At 39.2% G+C, this 23426-nt stretch overlaps 1 protein-coding gene across 1 annotated transcript in view; it reads right to left on the bottom strand.

The window, feature by feature from the left end:
• Window positions 1-23426, bottom strand: part of LOC126417086 (uncharacterized) — a 206759-nt gene that overhangs the window by 100383 nt on the left and 82950 nt on the right. The window contains exons 8-9 of the mRNA XM_050084980.1: window positions 21294-21499; window positions 507-707 (exon numbers count right to left, since the gene is read on the bottom strand). Coding sequence (XP_049940937.1) covers window positions 507-707; window positions 21294-21499 — 407 coding nt within the window. The remainder of the gene's footprint in view (window positions 1-506; window positions 708-21293; window positions 21500-23426) is intronic.

Here is a 23426-nt window from a genome sequence, read left to right as displayed (position 1 = left end):
TCCACAACTACCTTTTGAAACTGATTTCTTGGGGCTATGCATGGAAGTCTCTCACTTGTTCAACACATTCTTCAGTCACTCTTGGTCATTCCATACTCTTCCCTTTGCGCACAGATGTACAAACAAAATGAGTTGCTCTTTCATTTAATGTATTACTTATAATTGTAAGATGAATTTAAGAAATGCTACAAAGCCTTAAAACCTGTATATTAATTTTGAAACACCTTGTGATATACTATGTCTATATAATGAATGCAAATTGTTAAACAAGGGATAGTTCTGAATGTAGAACATTAAATGTGAGCATAATTGACAGTTATGTTAATAAAGCTAAGTATTATGATAGTAATTAGCTTTTAATGTACACTACTAACATACCACAGTTTCATGAACCAAAAGCCACAATTACAAGAAAAGGTATGCTTCATACATAAAAGAAACTAAATTTCAATTGTTTTTAATTTAGTACATTATTTCTTACATGAGGTAGTATATAGGTCTCTTACAAGCAATGCAGTCAGGTTTCCCAGGTCTCCAGCGGCCTCGTGCACATTTAGCAGTGTTGTTGCTGAGTGTCGGACCATAACCTTGATCACATGTAACACGTGCCACAGTCCCAGTTGAGTAATTGTGAATGGGATCACGGCCATTCTTCAGAATTTCAATCTTCACAAAGGGTTCACTAGATAAAGGCTCACAGGGACCAGCTGAAAAAAAATTACTTTGTATTCATAACACCGAACCATGTACTTTTGATTGCTGATTTAATAAGATGCCTTTCTATGGCGCTTTTGTTGATTTTGAAGATAAAATTGACTCAGACGACTACATAGTAGTCTTGCAAGACTTATCTGAGCAAGGCATTCAGACAGCCTATAAGTGATTGAACAGAACATCTATGCCATGTCTCCAGCATTTTTTAGTAGCAGCAAATGGACAATAGATTCCCCCAGAAAAAGAGGTGTTACATAATGTGTTTGCATCTCAACTAAACTGTTCTCAGCTGTATTGTAAATGGCAGTATGGAGTGGCCTAGGAAGATACTGGGAGTGTAAATCAACAGAAGAAGGCTCAACAAACCGAAATTTATGGATGATACTAAGCTGCTGGCTAAAGCATTGAGTAAATTCAGTTCTTGTTTACTTACCTCGCTCCAAACGAAGTTAGTTAGCCTCACCTTGAACATTTTGAAAATAAGATACTGTCCAAATGGATTGCAACAAGATATGTTTACATGCATAATTTGATCCTGCAAAATGTGAGCAAGTAAATCTATCTTGGATAGTTCATAGACATGGCTAGTGACTTAAAACTTGAAATCTGCCTTTGCATGAAACTAGGCTCGGATGCTTTTGGGTATGATGCATCAATCTCCTGACTGAAGATGCCCATAAAATTGAAAAATATATTTTGCGACTAATGAATTTTTCCATTGTCATTGCAGGCTGTGAAATCTGGTCACTGTATGAATTTATTAGAGGAAAATTCATAACTTGGCAGAGAATGCTCGGGAGAAAAAAGATAAGATGAGAGAAAGGGGCATATGGTCTCTCACAAAGACCAGTGCCATCCTGGAAACTGCAGTCTTACTGAAATGGCAATGAACTGATCATGTTGCCTGATGCAAATGTATATGAGTGTGATGCTACACTGGAATCCAACAAACACAAAGACCCAGGAGAAGGCCACCAACCAGTGGAAAAAAAGACATCTTGGAAGTCAGAAGAGTTAGCCAGGAGAGGCTAGACATAGAGGATTTTGCTAAACGTTTGCCTCTCTCCATAACTCGAAGAGGCCACATCATTTTATGACAGAAATAAATGTTGATGACAAACTCTGAATCAGATACAGGAACAGAAGTATTGGCAATTTCTTGGGATATTCTTGCTTTTTTTATCATTCTGAAGCGAAACTACTAGCAATGCTCTAAGATTTTCGTATGTACTGGAATTCATATTTTCAGTACACCTCAACAACAACAAAAAAAGGCTTTCATAGAAATTATGGTAAAAGGTAATACTGTACATAACACTCAATACAACAAACTTAAAACAAAACCCAATGTACACACAAAATAAATGAAATGCCGCTACTTACGGAGATCACTAATATTACATATTGGAAGCTATGAAGGAAAATAATAATGGCCAAGATAAATTAAGCTGAAAATGGGAAAGAAAGAATGATGGACGACTCCTTGCACCACACTGCAGTGATACTCCTTCCTCTGAAGTTTTTGGCTGCTTTTGGAGGCACGTCAGGTGATCAGTAAAATCACCACCATTGATATGAAGTTTTGCCCAGAGGACTGCAAATGCACTTTCAATTTGTGTCTCAATGGATTTGAGTTTCTTGTTTGCTAAGATGAGTACACCACTTCCACCTCCCATTAGCCTATTTTTGTGACATACACTTAGGTATACATAAAAATCTCACAATTGTGTCCTTGTTTCCTGACTGAGGAAGGAACTAGAGCTGTTGTATTGTTACAAATGAAATGCTGGTACTTAACAAAGGTCTTTTGGACACCAATAAGGAAAATAATTGTGGCAAAGATAAATTAACCTGGAAATGGGAAAGAAAGAATGATGAATGGCTAATTGCACTGCAGTGATACTATATCCTCTGCAGAGTGAGGTTATTTTTGAAGATGTTTCAGGTGATCGTTAGAAGGACTAAGTTACGATCTTATTGGTAGTAATTAGAATTTCCTGTCCTGGAAGAAATACTGGCCAGGCATTATGTCTCCTTGAAATTTTATGGTTTTGACTGACTATGACTTATTGCAAGCAGAGTTAATACAAATACATCAATACAAAAAATAAATCACCATCACTGAAAAAGAAATCCCAAAGTTCTCTAAAGATTTAACAATCGTACCATTTGAATGTACAGGAAGGAGAAGTAGGACATGTTTGCTATGCTCTTACACACTGTACATTTGTACAGATGATATTTTATGACAGCTAATGGAGAAATTTCTAGCAGTAGGGAAGGAGTCACAAACTGCCTTTGTAGACTTTTCAAAAGTTTATGACATGGTTCGTAGAGCAAAACAGTGGGCAGCTATGAAAGATGCAGACACGGATTACCATTTTGGAATGTACAAAGGTAATACGGTACAACTTACGCTGATCAACCAGAACATTATGACCACCTATCTAATGGCTGGTATGTCCACCTTTGGCACAGATAATAGCAGCAGTGTGTCATGGCATGGAAGCAATGAGGCCTTGGTAGGTCGCTGAAAGGAGTTGGCAACACATCTGCACACACAAGTCACCTAATTCCTGTAAATTCTGGAGAGGGGGTGAAGAGCTCTTACACTGCATTCAATCACGTCCCATATGTGTTTAATTGTGTTCAGATCTGGTGAGTTTAAGGACCAGAACATCAACTGGAACATGCCACTACATTCCTTGAACCACTCCGTCATACTCCTTGCCTTGTGACATGGCACATTACCTTGCTGAAAAATGCCACAGCCACTGGGAAACATGAACATCATATATGTGGTCTGCAACCAGTGTAAGATACTCTGTGACCAACATTGTGCCTTGCATGAGCTCCACTGCACCCATGGATGCCTATGTGAATATTCCCCAGAGCATAACGAAGACACCACTAGCTTGTCTCCATCCCAGAGTACAGGTGTCAAGGAGCTGTTCCCTTGGAAGATGACAGATTCACACCCTCCCATTGGCATGATGAAGAAAGTATTGTAATTCATCAGATCATGCAACACTCTGCCACTGTACCAGTGTCCAGCGCTAATGCTCATTTGCCCATTTCAATCGTAGTTGCCTATGTTGTCTTGCTAACATTGGCACATGCAAAGGATGTTGGCTGCAGAGCCCCATCATTAGGAGTGTTGGGTGCATTGTATGTTCAGACACACTTGTACTCTGTCCAGCATTAAAGTTCCTCCACAGTTCGCTGCCTGTCCTCTTTTACCGATCAACCCAGTCTACATCATCCGACATCTGTAATTTGGCATGGCCGCCCAACCCCACTATGTCTGGATGTGGTTTCACCACTTGCTGAAGACACTCACCACAGCACTCCTTGAAAACCTGACAAGCTGAGCAGTTTCTGAAATGCTCATAGTGAGCCGGGCCATCATAATTTGCCCTCAGTCAAACTCAGATATATCACTCACCTTCCCCATTCTACATCACGAACAGTACGTTCACTGATACTACATGCATTGTGCATGTGACTGATATAACAATTTGACAACTAAAAGTGTGTGAAGTGTATGTGCAAACTTCCCACTTCTCTTATACAAGTCGACTTACTTGGTGTACACAGTCGATCTTCTTCTCTGGCTTCTTGAATCTCTATAAACTTCTTCTCTGAAGAATGATGCTAGTTACAGAAACCTCTCTACTTGTGAAATAATTAGGTACTCAAAGAATAGTTTTCAGCAACTATTGGTATATTTGAGCTTCATAAAGAACAAAATTTACACTTCTCACATAAACATTAGACTTCTTGTAAGTCACTCACATTGTCTCACATAAGAAATAGTTTTAAGAACATTTCTTGTTATTTATAACAATGGTCACGGACATGATTAGCACAGAATAACCTAGAAGTTCCGTGGTGGTTCAGTATACTTTCACTAGAATTTCCATGGATCCCAACAAGTACTTGTCGGTGCCGTTTGTCTGCTGCGTCTACCTTCTGCTTGTGACTGATTTCACACCTGCGCACACAAACTTGTGACACACAGTAGGTAGGATTCTAGCATCCCACTCTCACATCTAAAAAATTATGTGTTTGAGACAGTAGAAGGCCAAGTGGTTCTAGAATTTAGGCAGAAATTCTCGAAACACTGCATATTCCCCCCCCCCCCCCCCCCCCCCATATTGAACACGCGATATTTTTTACATAATCATTATGCAAATAACATCACCCGTAACCACATTACATATCATAATCCTATACTTTTCTTCTACATGTTTATATACATATATTTTTCAACTAAATTTCTTTGTACTCCCTTAAAAAGGCTTCTGCTTACAGTCTTTCTACTTCTTTCTTACTCTACTTGGTTTAGACATGAACATTTGTGTGAGGTTTTACTCAACTTTTCTAATATATAGGAATTATGAGGACTCCCTTTCTCCAATTGTAAACTCCAGGTGTTCATGACACATGAGTAATCTACTTTCTGTTCTCATCTATTGTACTACCTTTCCTTAGTATTTACTATTTTTAATATTCTTCATAATTTGGAGGAACTCCAGACAAAATGAAAGTGTTCTCTAGACACTTGTAAACTTCCACGAAACATATTAATTCTCATCATGCATAGAATTCAAACTTCCCAGAATAATCCCTGCAAAATTTATTGACTTTTGTCACGATACTGTCCCTTTCCCCTGGGATCAGTACCTATACCTTGCTTGTGGGTTGACTTTATAAGAGCACTTCCTCTTTCCATTCTGGTAGGGACGCACCTTTATAAAACATTCCTATTTTTTAAGCCACAGGTCATCCTATTTCCATGTAGGTAACCTGTCTTTCATATTTAGTAAATGCTGGGTATGCCCCCCTTATCTTTTATGAGTAGACCTCACAGTTCATTACCCTAGCATACGTTTCTATGTATACTATAATTAAGTATCTTCTGGTAAAGCTACAAATCTACTCTACACTTCTCATTCACTTCTTAATATATCATTTAATCCCTAGAGTCTTCCTCTACTTCTCAACTTCTATACTCTTAGTAGATACTATGTCTACCTATAATTCAAGTCCAACTAGCCTATTATTCATTAATTTTCAGAGTATTTATTACACTTACTTTTTTTAAATGACTATAACAATCAGTTACACTCTGGTTTGCATTTTTTTCTTTGCTCATGCCTCCTTTTTATGTATACTCGATGTAGAATCATTTCAATGTTTGTGTATAAGGGTATTCTTGTGTGAATGCGGATGTGTGTTCTTGTAGTCTGATTCTTTGGCATTCTTATCTTAAGATAAGATTTAGGTTATTAGAAACCACAGAAACAAGGAAGGACTTTAGCGATAGAAGTTTGTGAATATGGAAAGAGGGAAAAAATAGATAGGTCCTCAAATGGAAGTAAGAAACGAAAAAAAAAAAAAGATACGGTTGCTAAGATCTAAGAAGAGGAAGAAGATAGTCCCAAAGACAGGAAATCCTTACTACAATCAGTTACACTCTGGTTTGCATTTTTTTCTTTGCTCATGCCTCCTTTTTATGTATACTCGATGTAGAATCATTTCAATGTTTGTGTATAAGGGTATTCTTGTGTGAATGCGGATGTGTGTTCTTGTAGCCTGATTCTTTGGCATTCTTATCTTAAGATAAGATTTAGCTTATTAGAAACCACAGAAACAAGGAAGGACTTTAGCGATAGAAGTTTGTGAATATGGAAAGAGGGAAAAAATAGATAGGTCCTCAAATGGAAGTAAGAAACGAAAAAAGAAGATACGGTTGCTAAGATCTAAGAAGAGGAAGAAGATAGTCCCAAAGACAGGAAATCCTTACTACCTCCCTTCCCCAGGATCCCTACCACTGGGATACTTGAGTGAGATGCCGGAGGAGGTTTGGTGTTAAATCGTCTCCTATAGAATGGACATTCCCACCTTCACCCTTGAGGTCCCCAAAGGAAATCTTAGCAACCCTATGGAAACAGCAAATGGTGAAGAATCAGGCACACTTGTTTACAAGGGTTTTCTGAAAAGTGTGACGTGTGTTTTGTGTTAGCCATGGTTTATTTGCTCTTGTAAACCATGCTTTTATCTACAGCATCCACCCCTTTCAAACTTAATACAAAGCCTGTCATTTATATCACAACTCACAAAAGGTATAAAATATTCTATACATAATAGAAAATTTATATACTACGGCATATTAGTTGTTCAACTAGTCACACAATATTATATTTTCTACAAACATAATATTCCATTCAGTTCACTTTATCTAAATATCACTTTTTACCTGTGATTCTCAAGGATTGTTTTTTATTTGACTGTCATATCTGGTTTTCTAAGATATAAGAATACAGTATAGTTTAAGATTTTAGGAATAGATGACAGAATAGTTTAAGATTTTAAAGGAATTCGGTGCAGGAAAACTATTTTGGAAGAAACACCGAAAACAACTCGGGATCCGACAGTCATCACTCTACCCGTTAACTCATAATTTTAACGTCCCTGGGGGATATATGACTCTGCCCGCGTCCCATGGATCTGATATTAACTTTTCTTGTGCACTGGCAGACCGGTATTTCTCTTCTTCTTTTGAAAGTCTCCCCACTGCAAATCAGTCACCACTTCCCAAGTTAACACAACATTACATGAAGATACTCTTTTTTCTATTTTGTGTTGAATAAGCTTGAGTTCTTCCAGAGTTCATCTATGCCCTTCCTGGTATCAGTAAGTTTGGAAGAAGCCATAGGCACACGTTCCTGGATGTTATTCTCTCAGTAACCTTTCTTTCTATAATTTCTTTGACTTGTTCTTCCAAACTACTTACATTTACAATATCAGAGTTTGCTACTTTCTCTTTAAAGCTTCTTTCTATATTATCCACTCATGTACTTACACCTGTAATTTGTGATTGAGTGACAGGCATTAACTCGCTCTGCTTATCTACACTTTCTTTTAAAGTATGCTTATCTACACTTTCTTTTAAAGGACTCAGTCCCTGCTTAACAGCATTAAATTTGATGTTACACACATTTTCAAAAGATCTTAATTTTTCATTGATTTCTGATTCTACATTATTGAATCTGTCCTCAATCTCTAACTCTAACTTTTTTGATAACTCCTGGAAATTATCATTCTGTTCACTACTAAGGTCAGTGAACATTTAATTTACATGAAAGTGTAGGGAACTAGTCAATTCATTCTTTAAATCTATCTTAAAATTCTCTACTTTAGTCTGTGAAGCGTTGAATTCAGTCTTCAATTTTCCCATGCCTTCACATAGATTACAAAATTCTTTACTTTGTGATACCTTAACACTTAACAATCCTAAAGTTTCATTCTGAACATCCAATTTAGCATTTAAAGTTTCACTCTGAGCATCTTATTTTGCATTTAAAGTTGTACTCTGGTCATTTAATTTAGCATTTAAAGTTTAACTCTGTGCAACTAATTTAGCATTTAACTGCAGACTCTGAGCATTTAAGGCTTCATTTAATTGAGTTTTGATTACATTTACCAACTCAGACCAGTCTGGCCCTTCTTTATTAATTTTCTTCGCCATGACTGGATCTAAAATTTCCCCAACTTACTGTTTGTTATCCATATTTTTACAAGCTTTAGACCTTGTGAGCATTTAAAAATTAACTTTAAGCATAATCATTACGTTAATAAAGTTCACTCAATAGTTTGTATCAGCTCCCACTAAGGTACTAAGGTTTTGTTTTGCGCTCACCCAGCGTAGACTTGTCGTATTGTAGGTGAGCAGATGTGACGGCAGGTCAGCACCGGTGAATAGCAGCTGGTGCCGGCGATGTCGGATGTAGGCTGGTGTCCACGTCTGCGTTCCCGTGATGCGTGTGAGAGCTGTATACTCCCTGCACCCGATCTTCTTAGTCGTATCATTCTAGACATATCTCTTTATAGTCTTAATACGTCAAGATTTTCTCTCCGATTTTTAACACTGTGACTTTCTGACTTCTTCTTCTTTTTTACATTCACAAATTTTCTCCATCTGATCCTTTGGGCTTAATTCAATTTCTTGGAATGATTCTTTTGTCTCATTATGCTCAGTTGCTATGGCAACACGATATCTTCTTATCTCGTTTTTGTCTCAAAATTCCTGTTTTCTTCTGTCCTTTCACACTGGTCGCCATGTTCTAACGTTTTTGTGATGACTTTTATAATAGGCCATCTCCTCTAAAACTGTGCTCTTTCAGCAACACCGTCAGTATATTTGGACTCTATGTGCAATAACAAATTCGTACTTTCAATATAAACATTAGACTTCCTGTAAGTCACTCTTATCGTCTCACATTAGAAACAGGCTTAAGTACATTTAGAAAAGAGTTGGCTTAACAATCATAACTCTATTACAAACAAATCGTAAAATACGTCTTGCCTTCAACAAGCCCAAGATAAGAGTTCTTTTTTAGGCTTCAGAGTCTCAATTGTTCTTGCTATTTATAGCAATGGTCACTGATATGATTAGCACAGAATAACCTAGAAGTTCCGTGGTTCTTCAGTATACTTTCACTAGAACTTCCATTGATCACCCGACAAGTACCGGTTGGTACCGTTTGTCTGCTGCGTCTACCTTCTGTTTGCGACTGATTTCACACCTGCACACACAAACTTGTGGTGCCCAGTAGGTAGAATTCTAGCATACCACTCTCACATCTAAAAAATTGTGTGTTTGAGACGGTAGAAGGCTGAGTGGTTTTAGAATTTATGCAGAAATTCTCGAAACACTACAATGACTAGCAGTCATTCCTTGTGAGGTGACACAGCTATCACCTGGATGGATTTATTTTGATAGTAGGATGGATTTATTTTGATAGTAGGTTGGTGGTAATAATGTTCTGGCGGATCAGTGTAAAAAAGGCTCAATAATAAAAGAAACTTTTAATGTCATTAAAGGGCTGAGAGACTGTTTCAGTATATCACCCACCTTTTTGAATTTACATGTAGAACTAGCTCTCCAAAGATGGTAGAACAGCTGTGAGGAAATGGGAATTTATTGTTAATGATATACAGGTGTCTTTTTAAGCTTAGCTGATGATCAGTCGATTCTGTCACACATTGAACATGATCTTGTGTTAATGGTACAATGTTTATGTCAGGAATGTGACAAACGGAGACCATAAATGAGTGCAAAAAAAGCTGAATACCTGATAGTGAATAGTGATACTAGACATGAAGTACACATTAATGATGGAGCAGTTAGACAGGTAAAAAATTTCAGTATATATAGTCATGTATTAACAAAAGTGAATTGGGTAATCATCATCATCTTGGACAGTTTCCAGCCTCTGGCCGGGTCCGTATGGAACGTAGGCCTCTCCATCGTCTTCTGTCTTGCCACCATCTCTTCGTCTTCACCTTGGTCCAGTTTTCTCCTTTCTTCTGGATGCATCCTTCTACTCCTTTCAGCCATCTGTCTCTTGGTCTTCCTCTTGGTCTCTTTCCTTCCAATTTCATCTCATGTATGCTCCTGGGTATCCTCTTCTCCTTCATTCTCTTAATGTGCCCACACCATTTCAGCCTCGATTTCTTTATCTCATCCTGTAATGGTTACACCTTCATTAACCCTCTGATACTCTCATTTCTTAACCTGTCTATCTTTGTCACTCCAATACTGTTTCTCAAGAATTTCAACTCACTAGCTTGTACTTTGCTTTTCTCTCTTCCTTTCATAACCCAGGTTTCTAGTGCATATGAGAGAATTGGGACATAGTATGACCGGTATATAACCTTTTCACTGATTTGGGGTACATCCTTGCTCCATATCAAGCTTCTGACACTCTTCATCTACATCTACATCTACACCTACATACATACTCTGCAATCCACCATACGGTGCGTGGCGGAGGGTACCTCGTACCACAACTAGCATCTTCTCTTCCTGTTCCACTCCCAAACAGAACGAGAGAAAAATGACTGCCTATATGCCTCTGTACGAGCAATAATCTCTCTTATCTTATCTTTGTGGTCTTTCCGCGAAATATAAGTTGGCAGCAGTAAAATTGCACAGCAGTCAGCCTCAAATACTGGTTCTCTAAATTTCCTCAGTAGCGATTCACGAAAAGAACGCCTCCTTTCCTCTAGAGACTCCCACCCAAGTTCCTGAAGCATTTCCGTAACATTCGCATGATGATCAAACCTACCAGTAACAAATCTAGCAGCCCGCCTCTGAATTGCTTCTATGTCCTCCCTCAATCTGACCTGATACGAGCAGTACTCGAGAATAGGTCGTATTAGTGTTTTATAAGCGGTCTCCTTTACAGATGAACCACATCTTCCCAAAATTCTACCAATGAACCGAAGACGACTATCCGCCTTCCCCACAACTGCCACTACATGCTTGTCCCACTTCATATCACTCTTCAATGTTACGCCCAAATATTTAATCGACGTGACTGTGTCAAGCGCTACACTACTAATGGAGTATTCAAACATTACGGGATTCTTTTTCCTATTCATCTGCATTAATTTACATTTAACTTTATTTAGAATTAGCTGCCATTCTTTACACCAATCACAAATCCTGTCCAAGTCATCTTGTATCCTCCGACAGTCACTCAACGACGACACCTTCCCGTACACCACAGCATCATCAGCAAATAGCCACACATTGCTATCCACCCTATCCAAAAGATCATTTATGTAGATAGAAAACAACAGTGGACCTACCACACTTCCCTGGGGCGCTCCAGATGATACCCTCACCTTCGATGAACGCTCACCATCGAAGACAACGTACTGGGTTCTCTTCCGAAATTCTTCTGCTTTTCTCCCCTCCTCGTTTATTTCTCTGTCTTTTTTCCATCTTCCTGTATCAGGCTTCCTAGGTGCTTGAAACTCTCCACTCACCTCCATCGTTCCCCACCAATTGTTATTCCAGTTGTTCCTCTCTCCTTCTTTCTTGTTGTGATAATCATCTCACTCTTACTTATACTAAATTTCTCCCACAAGTCCAACCCCTTGCCCAAGTCATGGGAGATGGGCAACGGCATGATGTAGGGGATTGCCTGTAGGAGCAAGGTACAGTGGGGACTGTGTGTGCCCCGGGACTGCTACGGTAGCTGTGAAGGTCCTAAAGGAACCCTGAAAAGTGACGGCTAACAGGGCTCTGGTGAAGGTACAATAGGCCCAGCAAGCCATTAGTGGATTATGATTTCTACTTTCAAAAATAGAATGGTCCTCGGAAAGGACAGATTTAATCGATGACAAACTGGCTATAAACAAGGTCTAAGATTTGGAACATTAAATAGACCAACATTGACTGGAAAAGTGGAGGAGATGGTAGGCATGATGGAAAGAAGGAAGTCTGACGTATTGGGGTAAGCTGAAATGAGATGGAAAGGAGAAGGAAGGAGAGAACTGAGGAAAGGTTACAGAATGTATTGGAGTGGAAATGAGGAGGGAAGGAGATATGGAGTCAGAATAGTAGTAAGAGATGGATTAAAAGAGAAAGTGAAGAGAATAAGTGACAGGATGATGAACACCAAAATATCACTCAAGGGGACGACCATAGAGGTAATACAAGTATATGCACCACAGGTGGGCTGCACTTCTGAGGAGAAGTGAGAGTTTGAAGAGGAAATGCAGAAGCAGATGGGAAGGAAGAATATGATAGTAACGGGGGATTTAAATGCACACAATGGAAGAGAAAGATAAGGCTGCAAAAGTGTGCTTGGACCAGGGGGTTCTGGCTGCCAAAATGAGGAAAGTGAAAGGCTACTGGAGATCTGTCAAAAGAATGGCTTGCTGGTTAGGAAATTTTGGTTCAGGAAAAGGGAGAGTCAGAAGATTACATGGTACAGTCAAGACTTATAGAGGAGGTCAATAGTTGATAGTTGACTACTTCTTGTACGATAGTGAGATGAATAGGAACATCGTTGACATTAAGGTAATACCATCAGAGGCCTTGGATAGCGACCAACGTTTGCTGGTAATGAACCTGAGAGGGACTAAGGATAATAAAGGTACAGAAAACCAGGAAAGGCATATAAGGGTATGGAAGCTGAAGGAGGAAGAAAACAGGCTACAGTAACTACAAGTAGTGAAGGAAAGCATCCCAAAGGATGAACCAAAAACAGTAGAAGAGGAATGGGGTAGATTCGAGGGAACGTTAGTAAGTGCAGCTGAAGCAATATGTGGGAGGACAAGCAACAAAAAGAGATGGAAAGAAACAGCCTAGTGGAATGATAAAACAAAGGATATAATTCAGAAGAAGAATAGAGCCTTTAGGGTATGATTCCAGAAAAGAACAGTAGAGACAAAAGAAGAGTATCAGGCAAGAAAGAAAGAAGCAAAAAGAGTGGTGGTGGAGGAAAGAAGAAAATGGATAGAACAGTGGACTAGAATGATGGAGGAGGATAGTGAAGGTTTAAAAAAGGTGTTATATGGGATGATTAAAAGTAAGAGGAAGAACAGTATGACAGATTATGCTCGAATGGTGAACAAAAGTAGACAAGATGTAGAGAATAAGGAGGAACTCAAGAATATGTGGGAAGAGTATTTTGAAGAGCCCCTGAACCTGGATGGAGACCTGGATGAGGAGGAACAAGGCGAGGAGAAAAAAAAGAGGAGGAACAGCAAATAGAAAAAGACCTTACATGGGGAGAAGTGGTAGAGGCATTGGGCAAGATGAAGGGAAAGAAGTCACCAGGTCTGGATGAGCTAAGTGTAGAAATCGTGAGAGCAGCAGGAGAGGTGGGGATACAATGGCTATATCGAGTAATGAAAATTGTGTGGGGACAGAAGATGATCCCAGAAGACTGGAAGAGAGGAATAATTGTCCTGATCTTTAAGAAGGGAAATAGAAAAGAGTGCAACAACTATTGGGGGATAACACTGATGAGTCATTGTGCAAAGATTTTTGAGAAAATTTTGGAAGCATGAATTCGGGTGAAATTAGAAGGAAGAATGAGAGAAGAGTAACATGGCTTCAGAACAAAAGGGTCCATGATGGATCTAATTTTTGCTGTAAGACAACTGCGGGAACAGCACTATGAATATGGAATAGCTATCTACTAATGATAGTGTAAGTAGAAGCAAAGTATGGAAAGCCCTGGAGAACAAATGAGGAGCAAAACAGATTACTTAGAGGATAAGGGAACTGTGAGGTGTGAAAGTGGGAGGAGAGAGATCAGTTTGAATTGAACAGAAGAATGGCTTGAGGCAGGGAAGTGCACTTACACCATTACTCTTCATTGTAATGATGGATGATATAACGGGTACAGTAGCACATGTAATTGGTGAAAGGAAGATTGAAACCATGGTGTTTGCAGGTGATCTGATGATTTGGGGTCATAAGGAGGAGAACGTACAAGAGCAGCTGGACGTATGGGAATGAACAGTACAACTGAGTAATATGAAAGTAAAATACACAAAACACCGAGCATTAACAGGATGTATGAATTCATTTTGGTGGGGTAAGAATACTTCTAACAACAGCAACAAAAGAGTGGGTACACTAATAGTTGAATCTTTGCTATGATATGAATCAGAATTATGGATTTTAAATGCTGACCTCAAAAGAAGACATTGCTGTAGAGGAGGATTACTTATGAATACCAGTAAGTGGTATACAGTAGGCATTTGTTGAGAATGCCTGATTAACAGTGGCCAAAGAAAATTTTTAAATGGAAACTATCTGACAGAAGCAAATGCAGCAGACCAGTGACATTCTTGGAAAGAACACAACACCAAAGTAATGGAACATCACATTGTATGCAGAGAGGATGCTCTAAATAGAGATGTTTGGCAGAACGTATCAGGTACACAGCAAAAATGTTATAATTAGTTGACCCTGTATTAACTACTCCTGTAATAATAATAATATATCAAGAAATCTAAATCATGTATGAAAAATTCTTATAGGGGAGATTCCACACCATAGTATTTTTATACCATTTATTAACCAGCTGTATTCCTGAATACCACAATCAGTAATCATATTATGAGAAGGAAAGTTGCTACCACCATATAGAGGCGATGCTGAGTCACAGATAGCCACAAAAAAAGACTTTCACACTTAAAGCTTTCGGCCAATGGCCTCTGTCGACAATAGACACACATACGCACACATACACACCCATGCGAACGCTACTCACAGACACGACTGCAGTATTTTTTCTCTCCAATTCTGCTACTTCCTCCCCCCCCCCCCCCCCCCCCCGCTCCCCACCTCTCCCCTGCCCGCCATCTAATCTGCAGCAATTCACTGACCCCCTCCCCAAACAAGCCTCCTCCTTACCCCCACCCAGTCGCCCCTCTCATCATGCACTGGTGCTGCTGCTTGCAGTGTGGTTTCAGTTGCCTGAGACTGCAATCGTGGGTGTGAGAGTAGCATTTGCGCACGCGCGTGTGTGTGTGTGTGTGTGTGTGTGTGTGTGTGTGTGTGTGTGTGTGTGTGCGTGTGTGCGCGTGTGTGCGTGCGTAAGTGTGTGTATTGTTGACGAAGGCCACTGCCCGAAAGCTTTAAGTGAGAAAGTCTTTTTGTTGTGGTTATTTGCGACTCAGCAAATCCATTGTATGGTGAGTAGCAACTTTCCTTCTCATTTATTGTTACATTCCATCCTGGATTTTCCATTGTTTGGCAATCAGTAATAACTCACAGGTTACATCATGGGAGGTTTGGAAAATTAGTGACTTCCAAAATAAAATAATACAAAAGTTTTACTTGGCTTTATTCAATACATATTTCCTTGAGCACCCAAATGTCTACAGAAGCCCATCAAGGAAAAAATTTAGGAATGTGGAATGAAACAAAATATACATTACTAAAAGTGCAGCAACTCTTAGAAACTTAATCTGTACATTCTACTATCAATACCTATTGCAGTGTCATTGATCACTGACCACAACAAATTGACAGTCAACCCAGAGATTCTGCACACCCAAGCAGCATCATCAGGAAGAAGCAGTAAGCCATGTCTCCTGTAGTTATGAGGCACCACTGCCACATCATGCTCCTCAAATACTGCCACATAGGACCAGAGCAGCCAGTTGTGTTCTGTCTACAACTTACGAAAAAGTAGCTTTTGTGTGAGTTTGTGTAATCCATTTTTTTGTTTGTTTTTGCGTCTTTGAGAGCGTTTTTCCCTGGGGAAGTAAGGGCGTATCAAGATGAAGTTGATATCACGCCTACAGTTCCATCTTGAATGCAGTCAGTCACTGAAGTTCTATTTCCACCTCCAGAGGACAGTGTCATTATATCATCCCTCAGTTAAGCCTAGTTTTGTCTTAAATGTACAGTGTGCTGATAGGCATCAACAGACATGTATTCACTGTAGCTGCAATAAACATTCAGAGTTCCTAATATACAGACAGGTAATTTAGCGCAGCTCGCGTCTACAGCTGCCTCATGCGTATTTGAACAGGGAGTCACTCAGTTGCATAATTAATTCCAGACATGTTCACACAGCCACAGCAGTGGAGAACTAAACATAAGTGATTTTTTGCATCACTAAAGGATACTGCAATTTGACTGTTCATGTAACTGACTGTTTTATCTGTTCACTTGAACATGTGTTCAAAGTAGAACACAACATAATGGTGAATCAGCTGGCACTCCCTAGTCACTCTCTGTGGCAATTTGATTCTAATTAATTGTTCTTGCAGGGGACAACATACTGATCAGTTGTTGCAAATGATGCAAGGATTGTTAGTGGTGCCACAACCGCTGCCCCTGCCTGTCCAAGTGCAACCAACACAAAAAGTGGCTCAAGCCTGACTTTCAAGAGTTTGTGGAGCAAGACAAATACTGGGCAGAATATGTGGCCTAGCTTACTGCATATTTCTACACCTACAATGACACAGATAACCAGCACATTTATCATTTCTTGTCCATGGTAGGCACAGAACTGTACAGGTTTGCTGTAAAACTTTTTACTAAGCTTTGTCCTGACGACCTAAACTGTCTGATCATTTTGAAGCACAGGTCCACGTGGCAGCTACAAGGTATAAATTCTTTCAGCTCAAACAGCTGCCGGAAAAGTCATACAAATAATGGGTCACAGAACTACTTGGGTTGACAAGACAGTGTCAGTTTAAGGGCTAATGTGCTTTATGTTATAGTGGTGTCACGCTTCATAATGCAATAACACGTAACATTTCTGATGCTCACATTTGAGACTTCATTCTCAAGCATCCAACACAGACCTGAAGACAGTGTTGACTATAATTTAGTCATAGGACATAGTTGATGTCACTGAACGTAATTTGCAAGTTCTGCCCATTTCTATTGAAAAGAGTGAGGAAGTTTCACTGCCCACACCATTCAGGTCAACCATCCTGACATCTCAGTTTCACATTAAAAGGCCTTTTTGTCGAGGCCCAGTGCAGCCCACACAGATGTTGAAGTCTTGCCACGTTGTCAAGTGTCTGTGCTGGCAGGCTAAGTGTCATCTGTGGCAAAGAAAGCCATGCACAAAGAGTGTGTCTGCAGCAATCTAGTGTAGGAAAGTTTTCTAACTCGATGTCAGATCTATTTCACATGATGTGTATGCTGTTTCTGCTGCACCTGTGCAAGCATATAATTTCTTAGCTCAATCTGACTGCCAGGACAAACCCCCTGAAGTAATAAACAGGCAATCAAACAAATTGTTCACTCACTTGCATGTGGTGAACACAAATGTGAAATTTAACTTAGGTACTGGAACAGCGGTTACTGCTCAACCTGAAATGCGGGATGAATCCCATGCTCTGGTTTAGTGCTACTATTAATCTGTAATGCCTGTAAGTAACAGTAGCTGATTATTCTGGAAGCAAATGTGGTTGTTGTACAAGCAATCAAACACAAGTTTTTCAGCAAGTTTAATTAAAAGGGGCAAATCAGAATCAGTTCAATACTGGGCGTGAGATGAGCTGACATGGATAGTGTCATCGGCAGTTGTGAATGATTCTGGACTGATCTGAATCAGGTGTTGGCGGAGGGTCTCAGTGACTTGCATGAGCACAAGGCAAAGGATCACAGCCCTGGAAGAGGCAAACAAAAATAACAACAGAATACCCTTAGGAGGACACACCTCCACATTGGGAAGGTGAACTGTTCCTACCAGTACCTTCCAGTAAAGACAAAATAGTTTTGTCAGCAAACAACTACGATAAAGCAGAAGGCAGCAATTATATAAAATCATAATTCTGAGATTCAAGTGCTAGGGAGTCCATAAGGATAAGTTAAAGTTCAGCATGTTCAGTTTTAGGGGGAAGATGGTGGCAAATGTCACAGTGGTCCAAAAAGGGTGGCAGGAATGCTATTGTTAGGACTTGGGAATTGTAGCTGTGAACGGGATGGATGGACATCAGTGTTGCTAGTCCAAATCTTGTAAATAAGCTATGTGTTTTCTGCAAACAAAGCCAGAGTATGTGTGGTAACTTGCACATAGATTGCGCAATTTTATAAGAGTGAATTAAAATTTGATTTGGACTGTGACAATGGCAGAGGCATAGACAAATGTAGTTTACTTAGCAAAGCCTATTCTGTTCAACAATACGGACATGGTCAGACATGGAAAGTCAGCTGCTGCATTTGCTCGTGCTGCTGTACTTATGTGAACAATAAAAGATCAATGACAGCCTATTGGTTACGACTGCTATGAATGAGAATTGTGTGGCTTTAGTGGGGCAGACTTGTGTAGTTCTGTATCGTTCCTTTGGAAAAGACCCTGGAACTGTGTATGGAAGAGCTGCTTGGCAAGAAGAACACTATACTCATAAGTGCACAATAGGGATTAGACTAATTATGACAAGATCAGCACAAATCTGAACCAGACAGGAGGTTGCATCAATTGCGTTAAGTGTTGCACACAGGTGGATAACTTCATGGTCACCCATCATAGGGGATTCTGACTCGCACAGTACAGAAGTGGTGGTGTTTGTGCAACTTTGTAAGAGCATTTTATAGAGGCCAACATGCCTTAAGAACACACTTCATTTCATAAGAACTTAGTTACTTTTTTTAGTGGTGGCAAACCTTCACTTCCACGCATTAACCTTAAGTTATTGTAGTGGTACAGAATTCATAGGGTGTCGAACACTGTATGAGTGGCTTGCACTGCTGGTAAAGCCAGGTAGGTTACAGGTTGAGAAAGTGCAGAGACTGACTTCACTGCTAATGTGCAAGTGAATCACTGACAGGACCCACCATACAATCTATTGCCTGCCATACCAATCATTCAGGGTGGCCCCGATGCATCACTATGTAGGGATTGTCAGTTGAAGCTTCTCCTGTTGGGATGCCAATGTTAGTTCTTATTTTGTTTTCAGCCAACCAGGAGGAGTAGGATGTTTTCCTTCAGAGAGCAGGCTGTGATGAAGTGTTACAAACCATGCTATTTACGAACGGGTAGTTAGCCCGCAGCTTCATCAGCCAAGTGCCGCATTGTCAGGTTTCAATGGACAAATTTTTCCTGTTTTAGGTGTTTGTACTTTGCCTGTCACTTTCTGTGTTTCTACAAAGACAGTTTTGTTTCATGAACTGTGTTCTCATGATTGTACAAACATTTTTGGTATGGACAGTTTTGAAATGTTCAAGGAAATGTTCTGCAAATCACTTCAGCTATGCTGCTTCCCAGCATCAGTGCTTTGATGGTAGTTTGGGTAAGGCGCAGAGTTTTGAGACCCACAATATATTAAAAGATGATGCACAGTTAAATTTTTTTGTGCACATCCTATCCCACATACTTTACAGGACTGGGCAGCAGCAGAGCTGCAGTGGTTGCAGGATTTGATGTGATTAAAGCAGAGTCTGCCGGCCAATGGGCACCCTCCTCAATTATTCTTTTGAAGCCATCAGGTAAGTTAAGAGTTTGAGCAGATTCCAAAGTGACCGGTAATCTTCAAACTATGATTGATTCCTTCCCTTTAGCTCCTGGGAAGACTTACTGGGCAGGTTGCTGAGGCCAAAATGCAGAAGTGGATGGAGTGCATGGATTCTCAGAGGCGGACACATCAGGTGAAGCAAAATCCTGTGATGATGGCTATGCAGTAGCTCTTCTGGTGACTTACCATCCATGGGCAAGGATCAGTATAATGATAAAAACACCTTGAGGGCCTACTCCCATGTGTGGGTTGGCTAATAACTGGTCTATCTGGGATTTGGAGATCCTGATAAACTATTCTACCTCACCATTAAACTGGGGATGGAAAGGGCACTATGACAATATGGTTGATACCATTAGTGAATTTTTACTTGAAAACTAGTATGTAAACTGACTCATTCCACACCATTTCAATAAAAGAATCATTCAAATGAGCTACTACAGAACACATAACTAACTGTTTCCTTTATGAGTAATCAAGAGGGGCATCAGTGCTCTGGATAGAGATGTGGTGCAGACATCTCGCTGTTGGTATTCTTGTGCAGCAATTTGTGAAAGTAGAAGAAAATCAAGATTCAAGCAGTGATTAAGTACTACTTAAAGAAATGCACGAAAGAAAATGAAATTCATGCCAATTTTCAGAAAACGTTGAGAGACTCTGCTCCTTCATATTCAAGTGTTGTCAAGTGAACAAACATGTCCAAATACAGCTGGAATAAGTTAGAAGATGCAACATGTAATGGTCAGCCAAGATGTGCAACTACCCCAGAAATTACTGCAAAAGTGAACAAAATAGTCAACTGAGAAATTCTGAAGCTGTAAGGATGTCATCTGAGTGGGCTGATTACAATTTAACAATGTAATTGGACATGGAAAATTATCTGCTAGATGGATATCATGATTCTTAATTCAGGATCAGAAGTGCATCAGAATAGAAATGTCCAAACAATGTCCGAATGGTTGACCTGTTTTCAGAGCAACCAGCAAGATATTTTGGTCTAGTTTGTGACCACATATGAAACTTGGGTCCACTAATATATACAGAGACAAACCAACAGTCAAACCAGTAGTAAAATGTTGATTCACCACCACCAAAAAAAGTGAAGGCAATATCGTTGGCTGGAAAGGTCATGTCATTAATTTTATGGGCTGCAAAAGGGATTCTGTTGATAGATTATCTTCCCATAGGTCAAACAATTATGGGATGTTTGGCAAGGAAGAAAGTCATCTTTCACGATAACAAGTGTCATTTCCCCAGCAAAAATACTTGAACTATGTTAAGAACTGTTGCAACAACCACCTTATATGCTCAAAACTTTCCTAAGTGGATAGAGATTGCCTTCAAACAAAGAACTGACAGATAAAACTGATGGGTATTTTGCAAGTATTAAGGAATCTAATTTTTCAAACAGGAGCAAGGCATTATAAAATAACTGGACCAAGTGTATTATGTACAGAGGGACTACACTAAAAAGTTTCACTGGGCTAAGTCATTTCTTTTTGTTCCAATCTGAGAACTTTCCAAACTACCGTCGTACAATGAACATTGCTATTTGTCCAGCAGCGAACAGGAGTTTTCAATTTCTGATTCTATATAAAAGGGTAATTTATAGGACGGCAATATTTTTGTTGCCAACTTTTTTTATTTAAGTGCAGGTGTACACCATTGTAAAAATGATTTTGTGCCAAACTTTGCATGAGCAGTATAACAGCATCACTTTGTGAAAAGCAATTCAGTAATAATAATACATGAAAGACTGAATGACACAAAATTCTTACCTTTTGTGCCCTTGACCCTATCCCTTGTTCGGGGGCGGCCTTTCTTTTTAATTCGAGGACTGGTGTTTTTATTTTTCGTCATCAGTTGAAGTCCCTGCTTTGATTGGTGTCCTTTCAGCAGAGCACGTTTTAATCTTCTTAGTGTGTGTTCTTTATCTGTTCTTTTCAATGTTTCAGTATATTCAGCCACTGATTTTAGACCCAATCTGAAATATTTAGTTACTAGGGAAATATTTCAAATATTACATAGAACAAAATTTTCTATTTCTACAAGTTTACTGAATAGTGTAGAGAGTCATGAGCTTATCATTCATTTTAAGTGATAAAATTCTGAATAGAATTTTTTGAAAAATTGCAATTGAAAATAATTTCACAATGGAAGAATATTAGCAAAAACACATATTAATATTCTAATAATTAAAAGTATGAAAGGAAAATCCAGTCAAGAAAATTACTAAAAAGCTACCAACACTAACCTTCAGGAGACAACTTACAAAAACTGCTGATTGATACATGTAAATGGAAAAGTGTCATACTAGCTAGCTTTTGAAAGTAATAGTTCCTTTCTCAAGGAGGAGAGAGGTCTATGTCAGGGAAAACTGAAAGAAAGGATAGATCACTCAGACTCAAGGATTAGAGGCACTCTCCTGCTGTTAGAATGCTGATAGACCTCACTGAAATTGGGGACTGTGTGACTTCCATTTCTTCTCAATGTTCTACAACCTATCTTTCTCTCTCCTCCCAGAATCAGAAACTCTTAGTTCGAAAAGCTACTTAGTGTGTCATTTTTATATTTACACAAGTCTACAAGCAATACCTATCATTTCATTTACAATAGACAAGTGTAGGCCAAAATTCTGTTTCATTATTTATTATAATTAAGAATGATGTTCACAGCAAGTAACTTTTCAGGGTGTATACGTGGACAAGGAAAAAAAATTCCCGGATTTAAAAATACACTTTCTCCTGGGTGAAAACATGCGTTTTCCGTGTTAAGTGACAGTATATTTTCCCTTATCAATCCTTTGAATGGTTATGGTTTTATACAAGGGCGTAGAATTTACTGGCACTTTGGAAAACGAGACTCAGGGGAGAAGACACGTTTTAAAAATATCTTTGATGTGCAGCAACATGTACGCTGCGTATTTTCGTATTACAAAAGTATACATTGGAATTCCACATGTTACTTTCCGAATCATTGCCGGTCAGGGTGGCCGAGCAGTTCTAAGTGCTACAGTCTGGAACTGCGCAACCGCTACGGTCGCAGGTTCGAATCCTGCCTCGGGCATGGATGTGTGTGATGTCCTTAGATTTAAGTAGTTCTAAGTTCTAGGGGACTGATGACTTCAGAAGTTAAGTCCAATAGTGCTCAGAGCCATTTGAACCATTTTGAACCGAATCATTGAAATCGAGATTCCGATGCGTGTTTGTAAGCCAGTCATAGCTCATGTCACGTGATCTCTCCAACCGATGGCAGTGGATATACAGAGCATAGGACACGTCAGCCAACAGCAACATCACTGTTAAGTAGCATGAACACACAAACAGGGAAAGTTAATAGTTTAAATTAATATACATAGTGTTGCTACAATAAAAGTAACGCTTTCACATATAATATTGGTCTCTAAGGTTAATAAGCTGCAAGAGAAGCTAAGCTTTCGTATATATTGTTGATCTTTTTTGTGCGTGTTACACTTAGAATATACCACACAAATGTGCCAGTAAAATTTTTAATAATGACATAAATGTCTGATCTTCAGGGTTCGAAATTCTTCTAAATGGCTTGTCATCAAAGAGTTGATTTTTAAATGAGAGTCAAACGCTCTGTGATTTAATAAATTCATGGTACATTCTCGCACATACCTCAACTTACGTAAAAGGATATTTACTTTGAAAGTAATGCTTTTCAAACCACTATTCCCAATATTTTCCTGCAACCTGTTAGAAATAGGTTCGTTTCAGCAGTTGCCAGAGAGCACAGATAACAGACGTAGGAAGCCCGTATGTACGTACTTGTAAAGTATTAAAAGATCATACATTATGTCATAAAAGAAACAAGACATCAGAAGATACTCCAAGAGCATCGGAATTTCGTGAACCATACTAAAATGTGCACATTTAAAGTGCATACTT

Source organism: Schistocerca serialis, chromosome 8, assembly GCF_023864345.2.
Source record: "Schistocerca serialis cubense isolate TAMUIC-IGC-003099 chromosome 8, iqSchSeri2.2, whole genome shotgun sequence".
Lineage (NCBI taxonomy): Eukaryota > Metazoa > Arthropoda > Insecta > Orthoptera > Acrididae > Schistocerca > Schistocerca serialis.
The sequence above is the reverse complement of the archived record's forward strand: the minus strand, read 5'-3'. Positions and strand labels throughout refer to the sequence as shown.